Consider the following 24,961-nt stretch of genomic DNA (forward strand, 5'->3'; position numbering starts at 1 on the left):
TTCAAAGGATTTCGTCAAAAAACAAGAAAGATATTGAGACTTTAGTTTCAGCCAATCAGAGTAAAGCGCACGTGCATGCGCGTGAGATCTTGCTATTTTGACCACGTCATCTTGTCTATACTACTATTATATCCTTACATTATGAGTTTCAAAGCATTTCATCAAAAAATAGAAAAGTTACGGCAGTATACATTATACTGATCATTTTACGTGTTGCACGTGCGCGCTCTTGCAAGCACGTGCGCGCAAAATGACCTTCGTTCGGCAACTCTACATAACATGCCTACTTACCCTAAAAATGTTTCACCTCAGTCGGATGTATAGTTTACGAGATCACTCGTGGACAAAATTTTCCCAGGAATAATAATAATAATAATAATAATAATAATAAGAAACAGAGTAAAAACAATATGTTCCCCAACTTCGTTTGGGGAACATAATTACGCCAAAGGCAGTTGAGCACGTGGGAAAAGAATTCAATGCGAGAAACACGTCTTACCTCATTGAAATTTTGCAGAAACTTGATTTTTTGCACTCGGCGTCACAGGTTTTGATACTTGGGTTCGACTAATAACCCCAAAACCTTGAGAACAGGATGGCGCTAAATACAAGTCCAGGACCGGAATGATCCCCCCAAAAGCTGCAGTACTAAAAAGCTTAATGGCACTTTGATAAATGGATTAAACCTTAAGTGGTCAGGCGCGTAGCTGCCTATACGCAAGTACGCAAGTGCGTACACATCATTTTCCAAAAAAAAGAAAGAAAGAGGGATAAAAGAAAAGAAGGGGAAAAAAGAAAGAGAGAATTTTATTCGGGGAAAAAGAGCACTACCCATGTTTCAAATTATTTTGCGTCTTATTGTTTCGATGCAATTTTTTTCAGCATGTCTGCACATTCAAATTTAGTCCTTTATAAAATCAATTCCAAAAACATATTTCAACATTCTTGAGGAAAAAAAAATTGTTGAACCAGAATGTTCAACTGTTAATCCGCGTAATCATGATTATCCGGACAAATATTTGATAAGGAAAGCGATCCAAGGGATTTTGATCGAAAGAAAAAGTTACAAAGGTCTTGGACGACTATCCAAGATATTTAATGTCCGTAGAGGTAATGAATAAATGTTGTTAAACAATTTAAATTATGGTGAACAAAATAAATAATAATATAGCTTCTTTTACTGATGTTACCAATTTAAAGAATTATATTATAATTGAAGCATTCTCGAATCGTTTCAGCTATCAAATATGAAGGTAATCAAAAGACAACAACAACCCCGTTTATATTTTGAAATATTTAAACTCCAATGATAAAGATATTGAAATTGTTACTCTGTTTTATCTTGATACACTTGGAAACTTTTTTCCAATACCTATATATGCGTAAATTAATTTGATAAATTATCGTTCTCTTCCCGAAGTATCAATTGAAGCAGTTTAACTTATAGCTACGTGTTTGCTCGAGAAAAGTGATATTATCGTGATTTCTTTTGCGAGAAAATGACTGAAAAATTTCGTAAAATCCAGGAGCTTCGGGGGGGTTCGCCCCCTGGGCCCCTCAGGGCGGCCCCCAGACCCCCGACCGTTTTCTGCGTACACTTCATTTCCATGCTGGCTACGCGCCTGGTGGTTAAATCGCATTATTTTTGTAATTTATTAATTAAAGCATGTGATTGAATTCAAAGACATCATTCCTTTATCGTGGGGATAACGATACGATAAAAAGAAATCGGATGATACTTTCAATTTGTTTTCATTAGGGAGGAATTAAGAAAAACAGTACAAAAAATTAACAAAACTGATTTAGTTCCTTGACTTTTTAAAAAACAAGATCGAAAACATTTTCAGGCATAGAAACCATGACCAGATGCACATAACATTTTACATGGATATTTCAAACAAACGTGTATGGTTTTCTATGGGATCAGGTACCATGGAGAAGTGAGCATCCCATGCCGACCGGTCATACCAGCTTTGAGCTCCCAATCATGATCGGTAAATACCGGAAAACCCGTCGTTAATTTTTGCTTGTCTTAAAAACTACTTTTTGTCGTTACATATATGTACATGTGTCCTTCATCCTAAACTCATTAAAACTATGACATTTACTCAAGAATTCATCATTCAATTAACATTAATAAATTAATTAATCCGACAAATAAGAATAATAATCCAATTTCTTACCTCTTTTGTTTAATGGATGCATATCAAAGTTCCTTGATAGAAAGTACAAGTTAATTTTTTGGCCGAGTACAAGAAATTATGATGAAAAGTTAATCGTATTTTCAAATATGGATGTAAGCTTTTTACTCAGCTAAGTAAACTATCAGTACTCAAAACTTTTATAATATTCATATATTATTTTGTTAACATTTTTGCTGTAAGAGATTTTGTGACTTTAAAAAAATCCTCCCCAGCATTAGCACTCACGTAGATTCCACCCTCACCGGTACGTTTTCTCCAACCATCAGATTTGGAATTAATAAAGATACAAATTAACTGCCAAAACCTTTGTTTATTTTTGTAATATATTAATAGATACATACATGTTTGAATGAATATTAAAAGACAACATTCCTTTATCGTTTGGATAACGATATAAACAAAACAAAACGTCTACAAATTCACCTTTTCTGATTAAGTTGTAAACACATCGGAATAAACTTTCAATTTGTTTTCATTAGGGAGGAATTAAGAAAAACAGTACAAAAAATTAACAAAACTAATTTAGTTCCTTGACTTTTGCTTTATTAATTGAAACCCTTCGTAAACTTTTAAAAGAATTTTCGAAGATTTTATTTTTCATTTCCGTTTAATACATTTCATTCAAAACAGATGTATGAATTATTACAGGAGATGTTCCATTTGCTTCCATGATTACATTCTTAAATGACAGTGTAATTAGAAATAAGCTAAGTAGGGGTAAAAACAAGATCAAAATCATTTTTTAAGCGTAGAAACCAGCTGCACATAATAATCTTTGTTATTTTATATATTTCAAGCAAACTTGTGTGGTTTTCTATATCTTCATGTATGTGCTTAATTGTAGCAGTAAACGTTAAATTTATCAAAAATTAAATAATTTCAAATGAAGAAAAAATATAATAATACCCGGTATAATAAAATTCATAAATATGATCTTCAATATCATACCATTCAAATGTGCCCCTTAAACTTCCGGACAGAGCAGACATAGGGGTGTCGTTAATGGTGCAGATATCCAATACATAGTACATGTTAATTATCAATAACAGTCTTATGAATCATAAACTAGGTCAAATTTACCTAATTACTTTTGCTTATGTACGTTTATTTGTCCAGTCTAGTTCACATTATCGTGCTTGAAGTATCAAATATAAATATTGTAGTTTTGTCTTATCAGCTACAATCTTTCTTTCAGTTGAACCGCTTCTGAGAGATTGAAGTTTCTAGTTTGTCTTCTAAAATACTCTGTTTTCCAACATAGGCAAAGTCACCCTTCTAAAATTCACCGTTTTCCAACATAGGCAATGTCACATCACATGACCTGAGTTTAACAACTAGACCAGAAATAAAGACTTTTCTGGTGTCAATGAGTATTATTCTGAGAATAAAAGTTTGTCTCCTTTGTCTCTATTTTAGAGGGATCCGCCTTTTTACACATTTTAAGGTATTTTTTGCCGTTGAATATCAGAAAAATGACAGGATTCAGTGCGGAGTTAATTGGCGCAAACGTCTGAAATAGCACTGAAACTTGGTAGGTCTGAGAATCCGATACATGTATGTAACCATATACCACGAGGATGTTAAATATAAAGTAGGGACTCCAACTCACGATGAAGGCTAAAAACGACAGAAAATATTATTACATGTTAGGTCTGTACATATAGTCAAAATGAAAGTATTACATATTGTAACTTTTTACGTTTCTTGTATTTTCTCATATGATTATCTGGAATTTAACATATTGACATTGGACCCTAGAACCTTTCAAAATTGAAGTACTGGATTATTAATTTATTCAATTAAACTTGTACAGAATTTGCAATTTTCTTTGAGAGAGAGAGAGAGAAAGAGAGAGAGAGTATAAATACCTAGAGAGAGAATTCCTTTGAAAATAAGATACAAAGTATTTCCACTGAATCAAAAGAAAAATTTAAGGTACTTACCAATGACAATACCAAACGTCATTTTGATGGACTTGATTTTGGCACGGGATATTGAATGTCTACCTACGGGGACAGTTGTCTGAGAGCTGACATTCGTCGTAGTAAGATTCGTTGCTGCACCTGTAAAAAATATCACTCATTAAGAATTCAATATTATTTACATGTATTTGAGATTTGAATTTTAAATTTTTTGAAGATTCATGAGGATATGATCTACGACGCTTCACGCCGATATTTTTCATGAAGCGCTCTATATTAATGTGCCGGTTTGAAGCGTTGAAGATCATGCACTTCATGAATTTTCAAAAATTAAATTCATTTCTTATATTTACATTATTTTTCTGATTAGGTAACACAATTCAACTTTTATTTTTAAACAAAACAGTTTGCACTATAGTTTTGACATCAAGTACGGAATTATGACGTGCTCAGTCATTGTAGTTCATGAGAAAATAAGCAAAACTCTAATTTGCAAAGAATTTTATGGAAACATATTTAGAAATGTAAATATTTGTATATGGTTATTAAAAAGAGGCTAGAAATATTTGTTTCTTTCATATTTTTCATTCATATTTTAAAAAATATTTATGAAATCAAAAACTATTAAAAGTCTTAATATTTTACTCAAATTTAAGGGAGCAATACGACTTATTTAAACAATTAAATGATTTCTAGGTTTTGTTGTTGTTAATGATCATGATAAAATTGAAATTATGTACAATTATGTAAAATATTTATTAATAAATAATAAGAGATAACTACTTTCAAATTATCAATAAAATTTTTACGACTCATATATAAAGTTAAAATAATCAAAGAAGGTCAATATAAAAGTAATAATATTATTACCACGGTAATATAAAAATATGAAAACATTTCAATAATAATATATTTAAGTTAGTTCCAATTACAAGATGTGAACTTTACGATTTCCATTTCTATTGAGAAAACATTGTCTGTAACTTCTTTTCTTAAAGGTACTTGGACACAGATTTGAAGTTAATTTTTTCTCTATAATATTACGAATTATTTATTTTAATAGCATTTCACACAAAAATTAATTAAAAATTTTATTTCATTTAAAAGTTATTAAAACTTCAAATTTTTTGGCGAGTTTGATTGACTCCTCCTTGCACTTTCACAAATTTTGATTTTACTCTTAATACTTAGGAAAAGTGGCAATCTTGTTGTGTATGAAGAAAAAATATTAATACTATATTTCAGAAAATTCAGAGTAGACATGTTCGAAAGCAAAACAAACACACAATATATTCTCAGTCCGTGCAGTTGTGATGAGCAGACCTTGACAATTGAACCCACCCGGTGAAATCTAAACATCAACAAAAACAGAGCTCGTGCCTTTTTTAAAAAAAAATTGTGTACATAACACGAGTGTGATCGATTTGCACACACGACTTAGCTCGGAATGACGATACTTGTGAAGGTGTTTGGCTTCCTAACATTTCTACTCTGAATAAAATTATTTTCTGAATTAAAGTTTTAATATTTCTCACAAATACACAACAAGATTGCCACTTTTCTGAAGGATTAAGAATAAAGTTAAAACTTGTGAAAGTGCAAGGATGTGTCAATCAAACACGCCAAAAAACTTTTTAAAAACTTTTAAATGAAATAAGATTTTTAATTAATTTTTGTGTGAAATGCCATTAAAATATATAATTCGTAATATTATACAGAAAATATTAACTTCAAATCTGTGTCCAAGTACCTTTAATTTTTACATGAGGAGTGGTTGTATTAATTCTTGAAGTCATATGCTATAATTGTATTTTTTGAAAAAAATGATTTTAACTTTTCCTAAATTTTCCTCATAGTTGATGAGTATTCAAATTTGATTTACACTCTAACTAAATAAATCTTGTAACAAAAGACATGTACAACAAATATCTCAAGTTGATTAAGGATAGGAAGGGGATGATTATTTTAACTCCTAATAAGCAAGATTGTCCTAAATTCTGAATGCGTTTATTTACAATATACATAAGTTTACAAGTTTTTAAATTACACTTACCTCTGTCTGATAGTCTAAATTCAGATTTTTTCCAAACAATGGCGACGATTATCGTATAACAGATGGTTATAATAATGGCGGGAATCAGGAACATAGCAATAGCTGCTAGTGTAACGTAAATCTAAAATATAAAAAAAATTGAAATATCAGTCTTCATCCTTTGAAATATCTGTTATATTTTTGTCGCGTCCGTCCCTTTGTCTGTCTGTCTGTTTGTCCGCAAAAACTTTAACTTTGCCTATAACTTTTGAATTAGTGGAGCTACATGTACATGTATGACTTTCATATTTTACATGTGTAATTCTTGTGACAAGACCTTCTTTGGGTACCACCAAATTTGACCTATTAGTTTCACCCACTTTTACACAAAAATTTCAAACTTTTACTTTGGCCATGTCATTTGAAAATTTGATACCAGGGCTTTTATTCTTCAAATATGTATTCTTTGTCGAAAGACCTTTCATTGCCTACTGACAACTTTGACCTTTTGTTTAACAGTTTAACAAATTTTACACAAAATTCCAAACTTTTACTTTTAACTTTTGAACGGTAGATACAAGGAATTTCAATTTTCACATATGTATTTGTTTTGACAAGACCTTATATTGAACATCAACAACCTTGACCCAATGACCTTGGAAATTAACGTACTTTTTTAAAAAGAAACTTTAAAATCGGCCATATCTTTTGAACGGAAAGGGCTAGGGTTTTCAGACTTGATATATTTAATCCTTGTGACAAGACCTTTTATTGGATACCAACAAATTTGACCCTTTAGCCTTGGAGTTTGACAAACTTATTAAAAAGTTTAATATTGGCCATAACTTTTGAACGGTTAGGGCCAAGGCTTTCATACTTCAGAAATGTAATCCTTGTGACAAGACCTTTCTTAAGAAAGCAACAACTTTGGTCCTTTGACCCTACCTGGAGTTTGATGTACCTTTCAAAAAATTATCCTTGGCCATAACGTTTGAACAGGTGGTCCTAGGACTTTATTCTTTATAATTGTATTTCTTGTTAAAAGACCCTACTTTGGGTACCAACTAATCTTATTTTCATTTACAAAAAGTTCAACATCCGCTATGTTGCCATTTGAGGGAATCTTGTATATTTATATATTTTTTAAATTGAAATTGCTTGAAATACTCATCCCAAATATTTCAAAATTGTAATTGAAAAAAAAGTGAATAGAAAACAGACCTTATGATAACTTCAAATATAAGAAGTAGTTGATCAATACTAAATATTTACATTGGATTTTTTTTCTTAAAAAGAATTAATTTTCATCTGACAATTTTTCGGAGTGCCGTTGAACCAGGATTGTTTAAGACGGTAATATGTTGCTGTTTACATTATAAGATGTCGTTTTATATCTATGCTTTTAATTTATAATATCTAGATTAAAGCCCTTATAAATGAGATTCATAAAGAAATTTTACTTTGACAAATAAAATTCGTAAACAGGCACATTTTTCAAGATAGACACTAAACAGGTTTTTTTTTAAATTTTATAAAATACAGTGTTAAACACCAAATCTGAATTAAAAATGAATATTTTTGTAAAGTTAATTAAATCAAGGTGAAAATGTCAGTTAATGATATACTTGGATAATATGTTGTCAATAAAATACGTTCATAACAAACAGAGTTATTCGAAATATGCACTATAGAGTGGACGTTTTAAAAAGCATTAAAATAATCATTTTGAAATCCATACCAAACATACATGATTGTATCTAATTTTTTTTATATAATAGCTTGCATACCACCATGATACCTTGTTAAAAATAATTCGAATCGCCTGTTTCGTTACTATATTAAGATTTCTTTGCCTGTAGCTCTTATGGTGCTTCGTGAATACAGATTTACTTGCCTGCCATTCAGCTGGACTCATAGCTATAGTTCCACACTGGGGACGTCCATCTGGATAATGGATTCGAAACAAAAACGCTATTTTTATCGAGAACAGAAATGAGAGACCCCAAGCGATTCCTATGTACACTCTGCAGCTTTTTACACCTGTAAATATCAACACGAAATCCGATTTGAATCTAGGTTTTCTCTTTCTATAGGCAATTGAATGTGATTAAAGATGCAATCCTGTTGCATTTTAATACATTTTTAAAATTAAGTTATACCCTTTATACTATTTTATCCAAATCATTTTCAAATCATTTCAATGAAATTGAAGCTTATTTTGTAAATCTACATTTAATTATCTAATTGTTAATGGTTATTAATATGAAAGTTTTAGACCAAACTGATGGCCAAGAAATACAAAACAGAACCGTATGCAACAGCAAAGGATTACAAAATAATTTTCAACTATGAAATGACTAAACTATTATCACATTTAAGAATATAGAGACAACTGCTGTCTTACAGTGAATCACATTAAAGTGCTAAAAATTTCCTTTTGAATGAAACATTTGAGCTATTTTTAGAACGTTGATTGTCATAAATGACATGCCCATTTCTTTAGAAAAGGAAAGAATCGGTCAAATGGTTTATTCGAATACCTGTAAAAAGGGTATTCCATAAATGTAATAGCCAATCAAATTGACGATCTACATTAACACCCGAGTAAGCCCGTCTTTGACCGAAACATTTGTTATGTTAACTCCAATAAACATGATAAATGCATAATTATGTTTTGTTTTGTTGCAATATGTGTAATACAAGAAGAAAGGACCCTCAGACTTTCTCTTCTAACGTTTAAAATCTCAATCTCAGTGTAACTCATGTTGCTAGTCGCAAAGAGTGGGATATCCTAAAGCATAACGACGAAAATTTCTCTCTTTCTAAAGAAATGAGCGTGTCATTATGCATCAACTAACCTTCGATAAGAAACATCCAAACTTTCCATTCAAACGAAAAGTTTTACCACTTCAATGCGCTTCATTGTACGAGTATACGACTTTTTAAGACCTTACCTCTTGAAATTGACTGCATTGGCCTGGCAACACTTAAACATCTGTCTATGCTTAAAACGACAATGGCGTAGTTAGAACTGTATGTAGCAACCGTTGCAAAATATTTTACTAGTTTACACATTGCCGTACCGATGTACCAATATTTAGACTGGTGCCAGAACAGGTCACTTAATACCAGAAACAATGCCACGCAGAGATCTAAAATGTATACAAATATTTCATTTTTTAAATATAATTTGTCGTCTGAAGAGAGAATTTGAACTTTACACTTTTGATAGGTACAGAAGACCCCATTTTGATAAGCTTTTTTTGTCATTTGTCTGGAAGTACACGTATAGGTTACATGAATGATGAAACACATGGAGATAACAAACAGCATCCAAGATGAAAAGTCCATAAAACAATACAGAACAGAAGCAGAGCAATCCAGTATCGACCATAGAACTTACGAAATGATGTTAAACGAGACTACTGATATTTATTTTGTACTTCTATGTTGTAAATATATCAACTTTGTCAGTGACGATGAAATGACTTCTCCAAAAGTTTCATGAACAAGTCGTGTGTATCACAAAATCAGGGGAACATAGTGCATTTCCATTTTGTAATTATATTTATCAAATGCTGACTGACTTTTCATACTGATTGTTAGGCCATAATTTACACAGAGTTGTCCACCGATTTTTCCGCTCATGACAAGAAGCACTCTGTGGGTGTGACCGGTCGGCAGCGGATGTTCACTCCTCCATGGCACCTGATTTCGGAATAAAAAAAAAAGCAGGGGTTCTCGGTGTAAAAATTGTCTTCATCTCTACACATTAAACGCAGTTGCTATGACACGTTTAAATGACGCCCACCGCAACAATGCTTTTGGTCAATTAGAAGCGGGCGAATCCTAAACAGCTATTGGGTGTTGAATGTATCCCAAAGTACCATAACTCGCCTTTGGGATACGTTTCGACAACATGCATGGATCAACTGGTGACCTTCCAAGGTCAGACCGACCAAGGGTGACAACTGCTGCTCAGGGCCACTACTTCACATTACAGGACTTGCGTGAAAAATTCAAAACCTCAACATCAACTGCTTCATCCGTTCATTGAGGGCATAGTATCTCCTATCAGACAGTCAAATACCGATTACGAGGTGCTGGTATTTGACCAAGACGTCCAGTGAGGTTTGTTGTTTTGAATCATAAAGAAGAGGCTTAAGTGGTCGCCAGTGCATAGAATATGGCCACAGCAGCGCTGGAATACAGTTTCGTTCAGCGATGAATCACGGTTCTTGTTGCATTGTGCAGATGGTCGAGCAAGGATCTATAGAAGACAAAATGAACGTTTTGATGGTAACTGCATCCAGGAAGTCGACAGGTGGAAGTGTCATGATATGGCCTGCAATATCCCATACCAGAAGAGCAAATCTGGTACATGTAGGCGGAATTTTGACACCTCATGGTCACTGTAAGGAAATTCTGCGACCACACGTTATTACATATACTGCAGAATCATGGCAGCAATTTTGAACATGACAATGCCAGACCGCATACAGTTCGACTAACCATAAAGTTTCTACGCACAAACAACATCTCAGTTCTTCCTTGTCCCTCGGAATCACCAGATTTAAACCCAAAAGATCATATTTGGGATGAATTAGACAGAAATATCATACAACTGTTACCTGCACCTCAATTTCTTAGCAATTTTTGCAAGTGCTACAGGCAGAACGGACTAATATTCCACAACAAGTAATCCGAAACCTGACTTCATTAACAGGGAGATGCTGCCAGGCCGTCATTGAGGTTAATGGTGGGCATACGAGATATTGAACAGTTGTGACCTTAATATCCTAATGAACTTTTTAAAACGGTTGTTGATATTCCTGTTTCATTAATTTGGTTGTCAATAGCTTGTCTCTATTTAGAAATTGTACATATATGGAGCATGCGCTTGTGTATCGAATTAACTGAGGGACAGAGATCAAATATGCAGAATATAAGGGTATAGAGAGAAACATTTATTAATTTTAGAAATCAATCATTGCCGTTGGAAAAAACAGATTTTAAAAAGATTTATATGAGATATATGGAGATAACTTTCATTATTCAAGCCCAAAGGATCATTAAACAATAAAGAATTGGAGCAGAGAACTTAAAGAGAAAACTGCACCAAACATCTTAACCTGGGATGCCGACACCGAGGGTATCACGTAAGCTCCCCCCAACTTCGTTGAGGTGTATATTATACTGAATATTTATTTTTAAAGTCATTTTTCATCTTTAAAAAGTTTTAATAAGAAAATAGAATATCCATCTAAAGTCTAAAATATGTACTCACTAAAATTATTCAATTTAAATTCAAACAATACGAATCAGGAGCAGAGCAAACACGGACCTCTAAAACATCAGAAGTACAATCTGACGTCATGGAGGAATGTGCATCTCCTGTTGACCGGTCACACTCGCCGTATTCTGCTTGTTAAGATGTGGAAAAATCACAGATTTTCAAAAAAAAATCACAAGTGGGATCAGGTGCCATGGAGGAGTGAGCATCTCCTGCCAACCGTTCACACCTACCGTGCGCTTCTTGTCATGATCGGGAATTAACGGGAAAATCCAAATATTTGTGCATACATGTATAAAGACCTTAGAATTAGTATGAAAAACGTCAGTGAGCATATTCAAAATAAAATAAAAAAGATACACAAGGTTCGAAAATTTCGAAATTTTGGAATTAAAAAATCAACTGACTAATGAAATTTATTAAAACATGATTAACAGTCTGCAATAATTTACTATATTTTTTGTTGAAGGTATGTAAACGCTGAAAAGAGAATTCTGGAGTGAAGTAAATCCTTGTCGCGGTTTGAAATGAAATTTTAAGACAATGAAAAGTAAGTTACATGTATCAAAGGTTCATTCATGCCAAAAAAGTCAGGAACAGAGCAAACATGGAGCTCCAAAAACATAAGATATGGGATTAAGTGCCTAGAGGAGTAAGCATCCCATATTTACCGGTCACATGAAAGTAAGAGCAGAGGTTAGCATAAAGTGATTGAGCTGGTCGTCCTAGGGAAAATTACAAGGTATGAGAGATTGGCATAAACCACCAGCAAAGTTCAGTTTGAATATAGGTTGAAATCATAAACTATGAAGGAGTGATGTAAAAATAACGTAAACATATAGCAGTAAAACATAAACATTTATTGCCTGGCATTGAATGAATTAATGATAGATGAAACTGATATGGATGAATAGCCCTAGCCCTAACCCTAACCCTAACGCTAGCTCAACATGTAACCCTAGTTCCAGTGCTAACCCTCCCGGAATTTAAGAATGAACACAACATAACGTACTACACATGTATCTTGTATGCAATGTAGACGTTCTTTCAATGCGTGTAGTTTAATCCATCAATTATACCAAATTGTCCCAAAATTTCGTAGACTGAGCTCATATCTTTTAAAGAAATTAATGTATCTTTATTAATTTTTCTGGGTGTATTTAAAGAGTGTTCTTGGCAGATAAGTTGCGAAGTTTTATCATGATTACTTAAAACAATACGAGTAATAACATTTGACGTGATATCGTTCTCTAACACCAAGAGCAATCTGCAATGTCAAAAAGACAAATGTCAACGGTTCAAATTTTTGAAGAAAATAATTTATTCCAATTACCAGAATCAAATTCTTTGATTAAACAGAACGATTATAGCTATAAATGTAAAAATGTCTTAATTACTATGGTATGGTAAAACATTTAAATATGTAAACAACGTATATGCATGTACAGGTATGAAATAATAATAATTTGAAAATCCTGTATTTCAACGGCTTTTCGTCTGTCTTTTCTAAAGGAGTTGCACAGTGGCATTCTTGCCAAATACTCATGTCTGTCTTTTTTTTAGTTTCCGTTATTCATATACATAGAGAAAAAAAATTCAGTCATTCTAAATACTAGGAACCAGAAAACATGTCCTTTCCTACCAAACATTTATGACTTGTACATTTCTGTAGGAGTGAAATTCAGGATCAAAACACGTGGTCATAGTCCAGTGCACCGAATGTGCCAACGCCTCCGCCATTTTCAAAATGTCGGATTTCAACCCGGTGCATATAAAACGTTATAAAATTCATATCTGCTAAAGAATAAACACCGAAATATAGTTAATAAAACAGTTTTAAGAATTTTCACTTCCATTCAAAAAATACAGAGTAGTAATTATTACTTTTCCGTAGAATTTTAAATATAACATAAAGATTTTTAATTGCAACTTTTGGTTATTGCGCCGCCTTCCTACACCAGAAAATGAAATGTATCTTTTAAATAGGGTAAATTTGTGTAGATATTCCATATTTGTCCATAAATTTATTAGATAGAGTTGGTTTAATCTATGTACGAAGTTTCATTAATATATGACATCCGTGTTCCTACAAAACAACGCTTGTCTACGGAATTTTGGGACAACCCTCGTATAACGCCCATATTGTATGATTTATATAATTATATTTTTATCTTATTCCAAGGGACTCTTTTTCAATGAAGAGACTTAGAGGTTGAATAAAACTTTTTTATATAAAAGAAAAACTGTAGGCAAAGGCACATGCTTGTATGTAGAGTTCAACTTCCTAATTTTATCCATTGGGGAAATGATCGATAAAATAACAAACATAAAAAGGATATTCGCAGATTATTGAAGAAAAAACTCATTGCGCGGAATTTACACAATTAATCTTAACCACGGGAAGACTTCCATCATTACGTCACATTATAAACAGATATATAATCACTTTGTAATGGTTTTCTGTGATCATCACTTAAGGCTTCAAACCGGCATTTAATTACGCCCAACTGAAATTGCCTAAATTGATCTTCAGCTAGATTGAGTAATAACATGTACCGGCGGATGTATCATTTTACCGTTTTAACCCAACAATTTAACTAAGCATGGATATTGAAGAATCACTGACAATAATCTCTTTTACAAAATTATGATCTATTTCTAAAAGACAATTTACATGTACTCAGCTCTAATACCGAAAAACTATTTCTAGTAAATAGCTGTGGTAGAAAAAAATTGGTTAATCTAAAGTTATTTTTTTTCATAGGAGTGCATTCATGAGATTTTAAATGTGTTTTGTATCAATTCCGTGAAAAGAAATATAATTGGAACTCGTTGAGAATTGAAGTACTGAACAGTATATTCTTTAAACTATGTGAAAATGGAGAGGTTGCAATTGGTGCATACAATATCCTTATACACGTAAGGTTCAACTCCTTACTTCGCGACGTTAGAGCAGATGCCGTAACCACTGTACCACTGGAGCGATAAATTAAATTTATGACATTACATAAAAAAATCGTTGGTTTTGAAACACATACCTGAAAATAAAAATAAATATGTCCCCCAACTTCGTTTGGGGAACATAATAAATAATTCACAAGACAATACATATTTAAATATAATTGCGATTTTGTTGTATTTCTGTGAAACGTTCCTTTGAGAATCGTTCGCTCTGACATATTGAGACGCCACGTTGTACATGTACCACTTCCCAGTGGAGAGCTGTAGGTTTTAGAATTTATTTTATACACTGAAAGAAAAAGAAACGCATAAGAACGTAATATGCGAAAATAGTTTGACTATCAAAGGCCGAAAATTATGAAATTTAGTCAGATCTGTATTTTTGTAATTCTGCACTAAAATTGATGGTCAAAAGTACTCAACCATGAAATGTATGGCGTCACGTGTGGAAAGTGATAAAAAGTCAAAAACACGCGAAAATTGATGATGGCAATTTTGTGATGACAATTTGTAGTGCCAAACGGTACATTTGAGTTATAGTCATCGTTTTACAATATTTGCAGTCGGTATAAATTTATTGCAATCATGGTTTGGCTGACGGTAGTTACATGGGGTCTAGTAATTGAACTGAAAAAATGATTGATTGATTAATTGTATACTGTTTAACGTCCCGCTCCAGAATATTTCACTGACATGGAGACGTCACCATTGCCGGTGAAGGGCTGCAAATTTAGGCCTATGCTCGGCACTTACGGCCTTTGAGCAGGGAGGGATCTTTTAAATTATCGTGCCACACCTGCTGTGACACGGGGCCTCGGTTTATACGGTCTCATCCGAAGGACCGCCCCATTTAGTCGCCTTTTACGACAAGCAAGGGGGTACTGAGGTCCTATTCTAACCCGGATCCCCACGGGGCCTGAAAAATTGAATAAAAGGCAACAACACGTTGATGTGCAGTTTATTTTTAACTTTTCAACCAAATTTTTTTTTCTGTTGTCAGAGAATTACTTAAAAGGTTTCCAACCAACCATGGCGGTAACGTTTGCGCGTAACAACGTCGCATCAGAATACTTTAGGACTTTTCACCATGCCACCTCGGTTATCGTCAAGACATTATCACTGAAACCGATATTGATATACAGCAGACTATCATACTCATAATTTTCACCCGAATACTGACAGAAACTCTCTGATCTAATTTGGTTCGCGAGCTTGGCAACTTTACGTCGATTTTACTCTCACATGCGCACGTAAGCGTCGTATGTGAAATGTTTTAACATGTTCATACTGGGAAAATGTAGCCAGTGTTTGACGAGACTTTTTTACAAACATTCACGTGTACCAAATCAATTAGAATCTGTAAATTCTATCTTAAATCGACAATGTGTGGGATTCACTGGGCGGGGGCTTTGTTAGCTTTCGTATGTTACAGCTACTTTCAACCATTAGGACTAGCAGCCGAAGTGTTAAATAATAATCCTATGAGTAAGGTAAATGCTCTGATAAAATGCATAAGAAAAACAAGACTGTTAGTGTTACTGATGCTAAAGGCTAGGGAGATTATGAGAAATTTTATTTTGATTTTTTGGATAGTATTGACATTACAATTTCAATAACTCACGAGTTATCAGTCAAAGTCACACAAGAGTATTGATTATGGATGAAATAAAATGTTTGATAACAATTCTGGAAAAAATATTCGAAATAATAGCTTTAATTTAATTCAATAGTTTAATATGCGTTAACTTTCTTTTTCCTTTCATATATATATATATATATATATATATATATATATATATATATATATATATATATATATATATATATATATACTAGGTTCTCGGGGAAATTTAGCAGTAAGGGATCTTTTAATGCTACTGCAACATGACCCTTTGGTTAACGTTTATTCAGACCCTCAGATGGACCGGTCTTTATAAACAGCACTTAAATTCAAACCAGCGACGTAGAATCAACTCTTACAGCTTTTCCACTGCGTTTCCGGAGCGCATTTCACCTCCATTTTATAATACGAAAATATATGTCTTGAAAGATTTGGATTTTAAGGGGACCCAAAAATATAATTTGACAAAACGGTGCCTTATTTAATACGGTAAATTTAATTAGTATTGTTCCAATAATCTCACTATCAAAATGGAACCATAGGACAAAAACTTTTTTAGTCTTAAGGCATAGGACAGATTTTTATTTATTTATTTTTTTTTTTTTTGAAATACGAATGCCATGGGACATGCACATTTTTAAAATGAGAATTTTGTTTTGTATACTGGTCCTATCATTGTGATAAATTTTGCCTGGTCCCTAATTACAGCTAGTTTTTTCATGAGACCTTAAGTAGAAACATTTTACTTTCAAAAATATATATCCTCCAATCGTTTACATTTACCACACATACACCACTTATGACAAAAAAAATTCTCATAAAGATACCTGCACATGCCGTGTTTGCAAACAAAATATCCACCCGGTTTTTACGTCCTCTTTTTCTGAGAATCAGCGTTAGAACCAGACTGTTTCCTACAACCATGAAAGGGAAGATAGTTGCCAGGAAAACTACTGTTGGAGTCTGAAAAAAAAAATTAAAATGCAATACTTCTTTATAAATTTCAAAATCACACGTAAAAGGCAAGGACTAATAACTAATTACGTTCAACATGCCTACAATGGTATAGATTTTTATCAAAGGTGCAAAAAAAAAAAAAAAACATTAAGGCATATGTATTTTGTGTTTTTCCTATCTTTTCTTTTTCTCTTTTTCTTTTATTTTGAGTGGGTTCAAGTAGTTTATCTTTTTTCATTTTTCTATCTCGTTTGGCTGTTTTCTGCCGAATTTTATGCATAAAATTATTACGCAAGCCAATCGATTGATCATCGTCATGAGGCAAAAAGTTGCCCGCATAGCAGTTAGAGGGTCTTCTGTTGAGTCGCAAACTTAAGTAAGAAGTCGATCCTTAGGTCGCGGGTTCGAATTTCACTATAAGGTGTGGAGACACGTCCTTCGGATATCGATGCGGCCATACAAACCATGGTCCCGTTGCACTAGGTGATTGCAAAAAAAAAAAAAATCCCTCACTGCTCAATGGCCCTAAATGCCAAATATAGGACAAAATTTGTAGCTTTCCACCGGCAAGTGGTGACGACTCAAAATGAGTGAAAAAATTTTCGAGTGGGATGTTAAACAACATACAATCAATTAATCACGAACCTAACAATTCTTAGAGTTACTCCTTTGATTTACATGCTCTTCATTCAGCAAATTCACGTGCTACACGCACAGCTTTTGTCTCTAATTGTTCCACCCCGCACGTAATTTTCTGTTTAACAGCGCCTTTCGAAAAAAAATAACACATTTTGATATTTGTAATTTTGTCTCGGATAAAGATATTGTAAATGTTAATATCTGCAGATCAGCCATATTTATCCAACAAAGCTATAAAAATAAGGGAGCAAAGTTGAAACTTTCAGAAGAATATCCACTCAAAAAATGGAGTTTCGATGTTGAAAAAATGATGTACTTGTAATTTTTCGAAAAATATATCATGCACTGCTAGATGAAGTCTAAAGGTGCGGTTACACGATGCGATTTTTCATTTAATTTTTTCAACTTGCTCAGATAAGATAATATGCATATCACAATAGCTTAATTAATTTTGTCTAATACATAATGTAGGCCAGCTAAAAAGTACAAAATCTACTTGTACATCTCTTCACAATTTAATTTACTGCATGTTATAATTACGTCAGATCGTCGTACATATGGAGATGATCTAAGCCGGAACGGTTTGTTCCCGTTTTGCACACATTTGAATTGCAAGTAATTAAAAAATGTGTGAAAAACTGGAATTTGACCAGGTGAGATAATTACTAAATTGCTGTAGTCTACAGCATACTTAGTAAGTATGTAAAAGGTGAACTTATAGTGAAAAAAATAAGAGAATAAATACAAAATTAATGTATTTGATATTTATTTATTGATATATTTCATGAGCATAAATTGTTATTCTCTATTTTCTTTATTATGTGTTATATCTTTACTTAATTTAGAATTTTATCAAGATTGAAAAGTGTTCTTTTTAAAAGAAATTGGACATAATTAATAAATAAAATAAAATAAATTATATTAATGTTTTATTCAAAAAAATAAAAAAAAATTTACCATAAATATATACAGAATTTTAATAAAATGCTTATAAAATTGTATTAAATTTCTTAAGAATACATTAAGCTAAATCAGGTATTCACAGGTAAATCCAAACCAGAAATCAGACTATAATTGCTATCAAAACACACTTCTCACCTATTGTTTATACCTAATTATCAAATGTGTGCAAAACGGGAACACACCGCCGGAACAAAGTAAATCTTGGTGATTACTTCACTTTTTTGTTGTAGACCAAAATTGAATGCCGACTTTTTTGTCCAAACAGAACATAATAAACTTCATCCAGTGAAGTGTTCAATGAAGATCCGTCACGTATAAACTACATCAACGTCATGATTGATATTTTTTCTTAATATTAATGATGTTGACTAAATTAGTACCTGTTCATTTCTACAAAAAATAGTTTGTAAATCAAATGTAAAATCGGATCGTGTGAATCTCCCCCCACCTATCGACTCCATTCAACTAACCTGAGCAAGTCGAAAGAAAATCGAATGAAAAATCGCATTGTGTGACCGCACCTTGATAAAAGAAATCTTCAATGGTCAAATTTTTGGACACTGGAATGAATTGATCGAATCTGACGCGCAAGGACTAAATGCAAATCATCAAATCAGAGACTTGTAAAGGGGCTGATCAACAAGAGATCGGAACAGACACATAAATTTCTTTTTAAAAGCTGTTTGATGTCCAATATATCAATATTTTGATCAATTGCACGATATTATTCCTGTTTGCCGAATACTTTAGTACTGTAGTGGAAGCGCAACGTGTGACGGATGCAAATAAATTTTACCATGTCATAATTTCTCGTTTTATTCCGTGTCTCACAAAGCTTTTTTATATTATCAAAATGTTTTTTGGTCTTTTTACGTATATGAAAGAAAATACAAATTGATAATAAAATTTCAGAGTGCATTCTGACAATATGCATGGATACGACAACACAACCAAAAAAACATCATTTTCGCTATAGCCAAGGGTTTTCGGTTCGCTTTGCTTCCCAGATTTGACATTAAAGCATTTGTTCTTCTGTACATGAGATCGTCTTCCAAATGTCTTGAAAATAATTAATATATACATGTAAGTTGTTTAAGAGAGGCATTTTTGCATTTTCGATAGCAATGGGTAGATGTAAATAAATTGAAAGTATTGAAATACGACGTACATCTATACGGACTCCAATGTTTCTCTTATACTAACAGGGCTTAACTAACCCTTTTTAGTACATAATTCTGTTGTCTTTCAATTGCAAGTTATAAATCGAAAAGATAGCAAAACTCCTAAATACTGCTCAAGATGTCACATTTCAAGTAAAGAGTAGTAATAAATTTGATGGCTTATTCTTTCTTGGTTATTCAAATCTTAAAATTGGGATTTTATTTGTTGTAAAAACTATTAAGACGTGGATGTAGAAAATTTTCAATTCCTGAATCAAGAAGCCATACAGATAAGTATCAATCTACAATGTAATGTCAAAGCATTCTAAAATGAAAAACCAGCCTATAATTGGGAGCAGTTATTTACTACATGAATGTTATCAACAGAAGACAACTGAGGCGTTCTGATGTTGTAAGAGGTTTGTTTAACGTCCCTTTGAAGGTTCTTTCACTCGTAATGAGATGCCACCACTTGCCGACTGAGGATAGCAAAGTGCTCTTTGGACCTATATAATCATACATACATACTTATCACTCAGAGTCATTGAGCAGTGAGTAATTTCAATGTTTTTCAAAAGACTGGTCGGAATGGTATTCAAACGTGGGAGGTAAGGCTCAACTCTCGCTCCGCGACTCTAAAGCAGACGCTTTAGCGCTTTAGATAACCATTGCGTCACCCGTGCAACGCGTTCAAAGTAAAAGACGCGTAGTGTTGGAATTCTTGTTTCTACATTCGTAGCGAAATGCACTAGAGATATCTGGAAATTGATTTTATTCAATAAAACGTAAAATAAATCAAGTCGTTAAATATTACATTTCCTTGCGGCCCATTTTAATAATTAAAAATTTCATAAATTCGCTACTTCACTTTTTCTCTGTTTACATAGATAAAAGTTTTCATCAGAATATAAAATACCATTAGGAATTAACGTTGTCTCTAGTTATATCTCATACGTTTGGCTCTAGTTTTTCATTGTAGTTTCAGAAAATTGGATTTTTTGTTTAAATATACATTTGGGAAAAAATTAAATATTGGACACTTTGATTTTGTTCAAGATAAAGCAATAAAAAACGATGTGTTGTAATTAACAAAAATAAAACAAGGTTTTGTAACCACTCGAAATTTAATTATACGAGTGCAGTGTGAAAGTTTAACAACTACAGTACAACCTCAACTCATTAAAACAAAAATTCGATACTGAACCCCAATTAATCTCCCCGCAATTGATGTTTTAGCTCTACTAATCAGATACCAGAAGAACTTACCCGAAAGTTCAAAATGTTCAAAATAATAATTCTCTTACAATTTTGGTTTGATTTAAATATAACTTGGCACATATGTATACTACACTGTACGCTAAGATACAATTGAAAATGATGCTGTGTATTGTTTTATATTTCGATGAACTATGTTGTCATGGTAACTATACATAGAAATTTCTGTAAAATACTTTACAAATGCTACTTTTCCAAAAGTTTTGGTCTGATTTCAATATAACTTGACACCCAAGTAGACTTCTACACTAAATTACAGAAATCGGTATGTAAGTTTTTAATTTCAATAAATGGTATTGCCATGTATTGTGGCTTCTAAAAATAGAAAGAACTTTATCCGGTAATAACCAATATTTGCCCCCTAAATCAAACTTTGATGGATATATATTTAATTAAGTTCTTAAACAGGGGAGTATATGCTGACTTCAAAGCACTGAATATTTTCATAAATAATGATGACATATGTACGTAATGACGTCACAAACATGACGTAAAATTCAGTTTTTTATGAATTTTACAGAAAAATGTACATATTTCGTCGATATTTTGAGTAAAAGTAACCGACCGCATGTGTGTTCAGGATCAGTATTTTGATATAATGTGTAGAATGATAATATCAATGAAATATGTCAATATTGTTCCCGAACAAACTTGCGCTCTATAAATTTAAAGCTAAAATTGTTGAAATTTTGTCCATTTTGTCCTCTTTCTGAAAAAGGATATAAAATCGGACTAGTTTGTGAAGTCATAAAATCAAAAATTGTGAATACACTGCTTTGACACTATAATATTTTCTGTTAATTCATATTTCTCATACAATTTATTGAATTCAGTACATTTCAAGAAGTTTTCAAAATTTGACTTTTGTAGGGGCAAATATATGCAATATACCACTATACCGCATATAGTTCTTTCTGTGAAATACTTTCAAAAAGCTACATTTCCTACAGTTTTGGTCTGATTTCAATTTTACTTGACATACAAGTAGACTACACTAAGATGCACAATTCTGTATATTTGGTTTTTGATTTCGATCAATGGTATAGTTGCCATGGATTCTAAAATTAAAAATTTTTGTGAAATACTTTCAAAATGCTACTCTTTCTTCAGTTTTAGACTGATTTCAATGTAACTTGGCACCCAAGCACATAATTCTATATCTGTTTTGGATTTTGATGAATAATATTTCCGTGGTAACTAAAAATAGAAATTTCTGTGAAATACTTTCAAAATGCTACTCTTCTTACAGTTTTGGTCTGATTTCAGTATACATGTATCTTGGCACATAGGCAGAAAACACTAAGATACATAGTTTTATTTAATGGTTTTTAATTTCGATGAACGGTGTTTTCGTGGCTTCTAAAAATAGAAAATTCTGTGAAATACTTTTAAAAAGCTATTCCTCTTACAGTTTTAGTCTGATTTTATTGTAACTTGGCTCACAAATAGACTACACTAAGAAACATAATTATGTGTATCGGTTTCTGATTTAGATGAAAGGATATTGGACATCAATCGACAAGTATGGTATTTTTTATCAGCCCTTCATCTTCAAAAAAGAATCGGACTTATGCAACCTATACCGATTACCTTAATTCAATCACTTAATCAAAATCTGCAGAATTATGGAAAACGTCCTTTTTATGAAAACATTAATTGCTTTCCCCCAAATCCCATTCGTTCAAAGAAGATTTATGTATTCTATTCCACATTACAAAAGAATAATTATGGTCTTAAATTAAAAATTGGGAAATTTGCTTTTATAAGAAACTTATATACAATAGACAGATTTACGACGTTTAATTTTCATGGCTATCAGCATTGTTTGCGATAAAGAACAAATTCTCTTTCATTTCAATAAAAAAATTCAATTAATTCTTACACACACTGTTCCGTTTTATAATTGCTTCACTTGAATGCAAAAGTACGGAATAAAACGGTATAAACATACACACATGTTAACAGCAGGAAAAAAGGCACATTCTGTAAATAATTATTCAACATATTTTGCTACTAAGAGGCAGATGTGTTTTAAAACGTGAAATATTAACTAAAGACGTTGTCGAAACTCACGGCTAAGTCCTTAATGTGTCTTCTCTATGCAGAATAGAATGTTTCTGAAAAAATGTATTAAACTATGGCATAGAGTATATTAAACCTTCCAGTAGCGGTTACTGTTAAAAATTGGTCCCAAGTCAGTAGATTTTAATTGTTATGATATTGGTTGTTGGTCTGATTTATTTTTTTTCACAATGAAATAGCTGCAGAACTGAAGCGTTGTTTTATATTTTAGTCCTTGACTATTTCTTATGGTCAAAGACTAAATATAAAATATAACACAACAGTTCTGCCGCTAATGGTGAACAAACAAAATAAACACGGGTCAAGTTTTCAAAACAAATTATCACTTACACCAAAACATTAGATGTTTCTAAAATCAAGCCGAGCTAAATTTTTTTATTATTAAAATATATTCCTAAAAATATCTTCCCAATGCGATGTCCTTAAGAATTAGATGATAAACTTGTTTTTAAAATTTGTCAGACCAAAAAAAAAAAAACCTATTTTTTGTTGTTTCTCTCATTCCTAAAAAAGGTGTTGGTCACTTAGACATTAACTTGACCAGTTTTGATAAAAAAAAAAAAATAAAAAAAAAAATAAAAAAAATATAAAAAACCAGTTACTACCTACCGGATCGTAGTCCTCAGTTTTATTACCGCTAAATCCATATGTTTCACTGCTATTATCCTTATATATAAAACTATAATTATAATCTTTTTTTGAAAATTCGATTAGAGAAAGATTCATTTTTACTATTCCAGAAATACAGATCTTTACGTCTCCAATATACTTGTCTGTCAATGTCTTTCTTATTCATGCGAGAGTCTTTAAAACATTGCTACAGATAATGCTCCCTACGATGATCGAACTGTAGCTTCAATGATTCAGAAGATTGTAGGATTGCATGATATATACGTCTCCAAGAGCTATCAATAGCTATGTATAAAAAATCTGTTTAACAAGAAATTCAACGTTTGTAGGAATAATACGTTTAATTATTGTATAGCACGACTCAAACATTTTCTCAAACGGTTATGGTAAGTGGGATTTAAATGTTACATCTAACGTTTAAATACCAATTAGATATCGTTATAGGCAATTATAAGTTTTAATTATAATTTTAATTATTAATTCAACAAATGACATGCATATCTCTTTGTATATATGTTTCAATTATAACGGTGTTGAACCCAATGAGATTTGATAATATGGAATTTTTAAATTTCTTGTTTGAATGTTGCAAAATTAATGTATCCGGTTTCAAATTGCACGCTTAACTGCTGGTAAATTTAAAATTTCTTGTTTGTTAATAATGCAGTACATTTACGAAGGTTATTTTTCAAGGTACAACAAATAAATGTTAAAAATTAATTAAGAAAATCACTGGACCCAGATAATTTATATGCGAGTGCTGATCTGTGGCAAAACATAACATCTACTTTTATAGCAATTATGAAGAAGTAGAGTTTCTTAATGGTGCGTGTAATAACAAAAAAATTCATTAATATATATATCAGTGCACGTACATCAACTAAATACTTGACTTTTTTTAAATTGTAATAATTTTGCTGTGATGGTTTGTTTATAGCTTATGATACTTAATTTAAATTTTGCTGATTAAGTTCTTTAGTTTATTATAGAGTTTTTAAAAAAAAAATTAATTGTTATTTACATGTTATCTATAATTGTTATTAATATTAATTAATCAAACTATCGTGTTATATGCTGTTATTTTTGTTTTACATACATATAATTTTGCAATATCCATTCAAGCCTTTTTTGGGATAAATTTTGGACTTCTAGATTTCATTCTAATGTTATTTTAGGAAAACAACACTTTTCCACCATTTTCAATGGCATTGTTCTTGATGAG

General features: G+C 32.1%; 1 protein-coding gene across 1 annotated transcript; it reads right to left on the bottom strand.

Annotated features, from left to right (window-relative positions):
* Window positions 1-2,856: 2,856 nt before the first annotated feature.
* LOC134245616 (cardioacceleratory peptide receptor-like) lies at window positions 2,857-23,951 on the bottom strand. The gene is made up of 7 exons (XM_062727879.1): window positions 23,719-23,951; window positions 16,861-16,996; window positions 9,113-9,310; window positions 8,053-8,198; window positions 6,180-6,300; window positions 4,148-4,267; window positions 2,857-3,821 (listed from the first exon to the last, which is right to left on the bottom strand). Exons 1-7 carry the CDS (start codon window positions 23,833-23,835, stop codon window positions 3,568-3,570), a joined length of 1,092 nt encoding a protein of 363 aa, XP_062583863.1. The 5' UTR covers window positions 23,836-23,951; the 3' UTR covers window positions 2,857-3,567.
* Window positions 23,952-24,961: the final 1,010 nt, after the last annotated feature.

Source organism: Saccostrea cucullata, unplaced genomic scaffold, assembly GCF_032062105.1.
Source record: "Saccostrea cucullata isolate Sc308-1 unplaced genomic scaffold, CSIRO_AGI_Scuc_v1 ctg181, whole genome shotgun sequence".
Classification (NCBI taxonomy): Eukaryota; Metazoa; Mollusca; class Bivalvia; order Ostreida; family Ostreidae; genus Saccostrea; species Saccostrea cuccullata.

What these genes read in the sequence shown, in the direction of transcription:
- LOC134245616 (XM_062727879.1), bottom strand. Translation starts at nt 23,835, where the DNA reads ATGAATCTTTCTCTAATCGAATTTTCAAAAAAAGATTATAATTATAGT. An exon ending in AAACTGAGGACTACGATCCG is followed by an intron (nt 16,997 to 23,718) that starts GTAGGTAGTAAC and finishes TTTTTTTTTCAG; the next exon opens with ACTCCAACAGTAGTTTTCCT. An exon ending in TGAGTCCAGCTGAATGGCAG is followed by an intron (nt 6,301 to 8,052) that starts GCAAGTAAATCT and finishes TTTATATTTTAG; the next exon opens with ATTTACGTTACACTAGCAGC.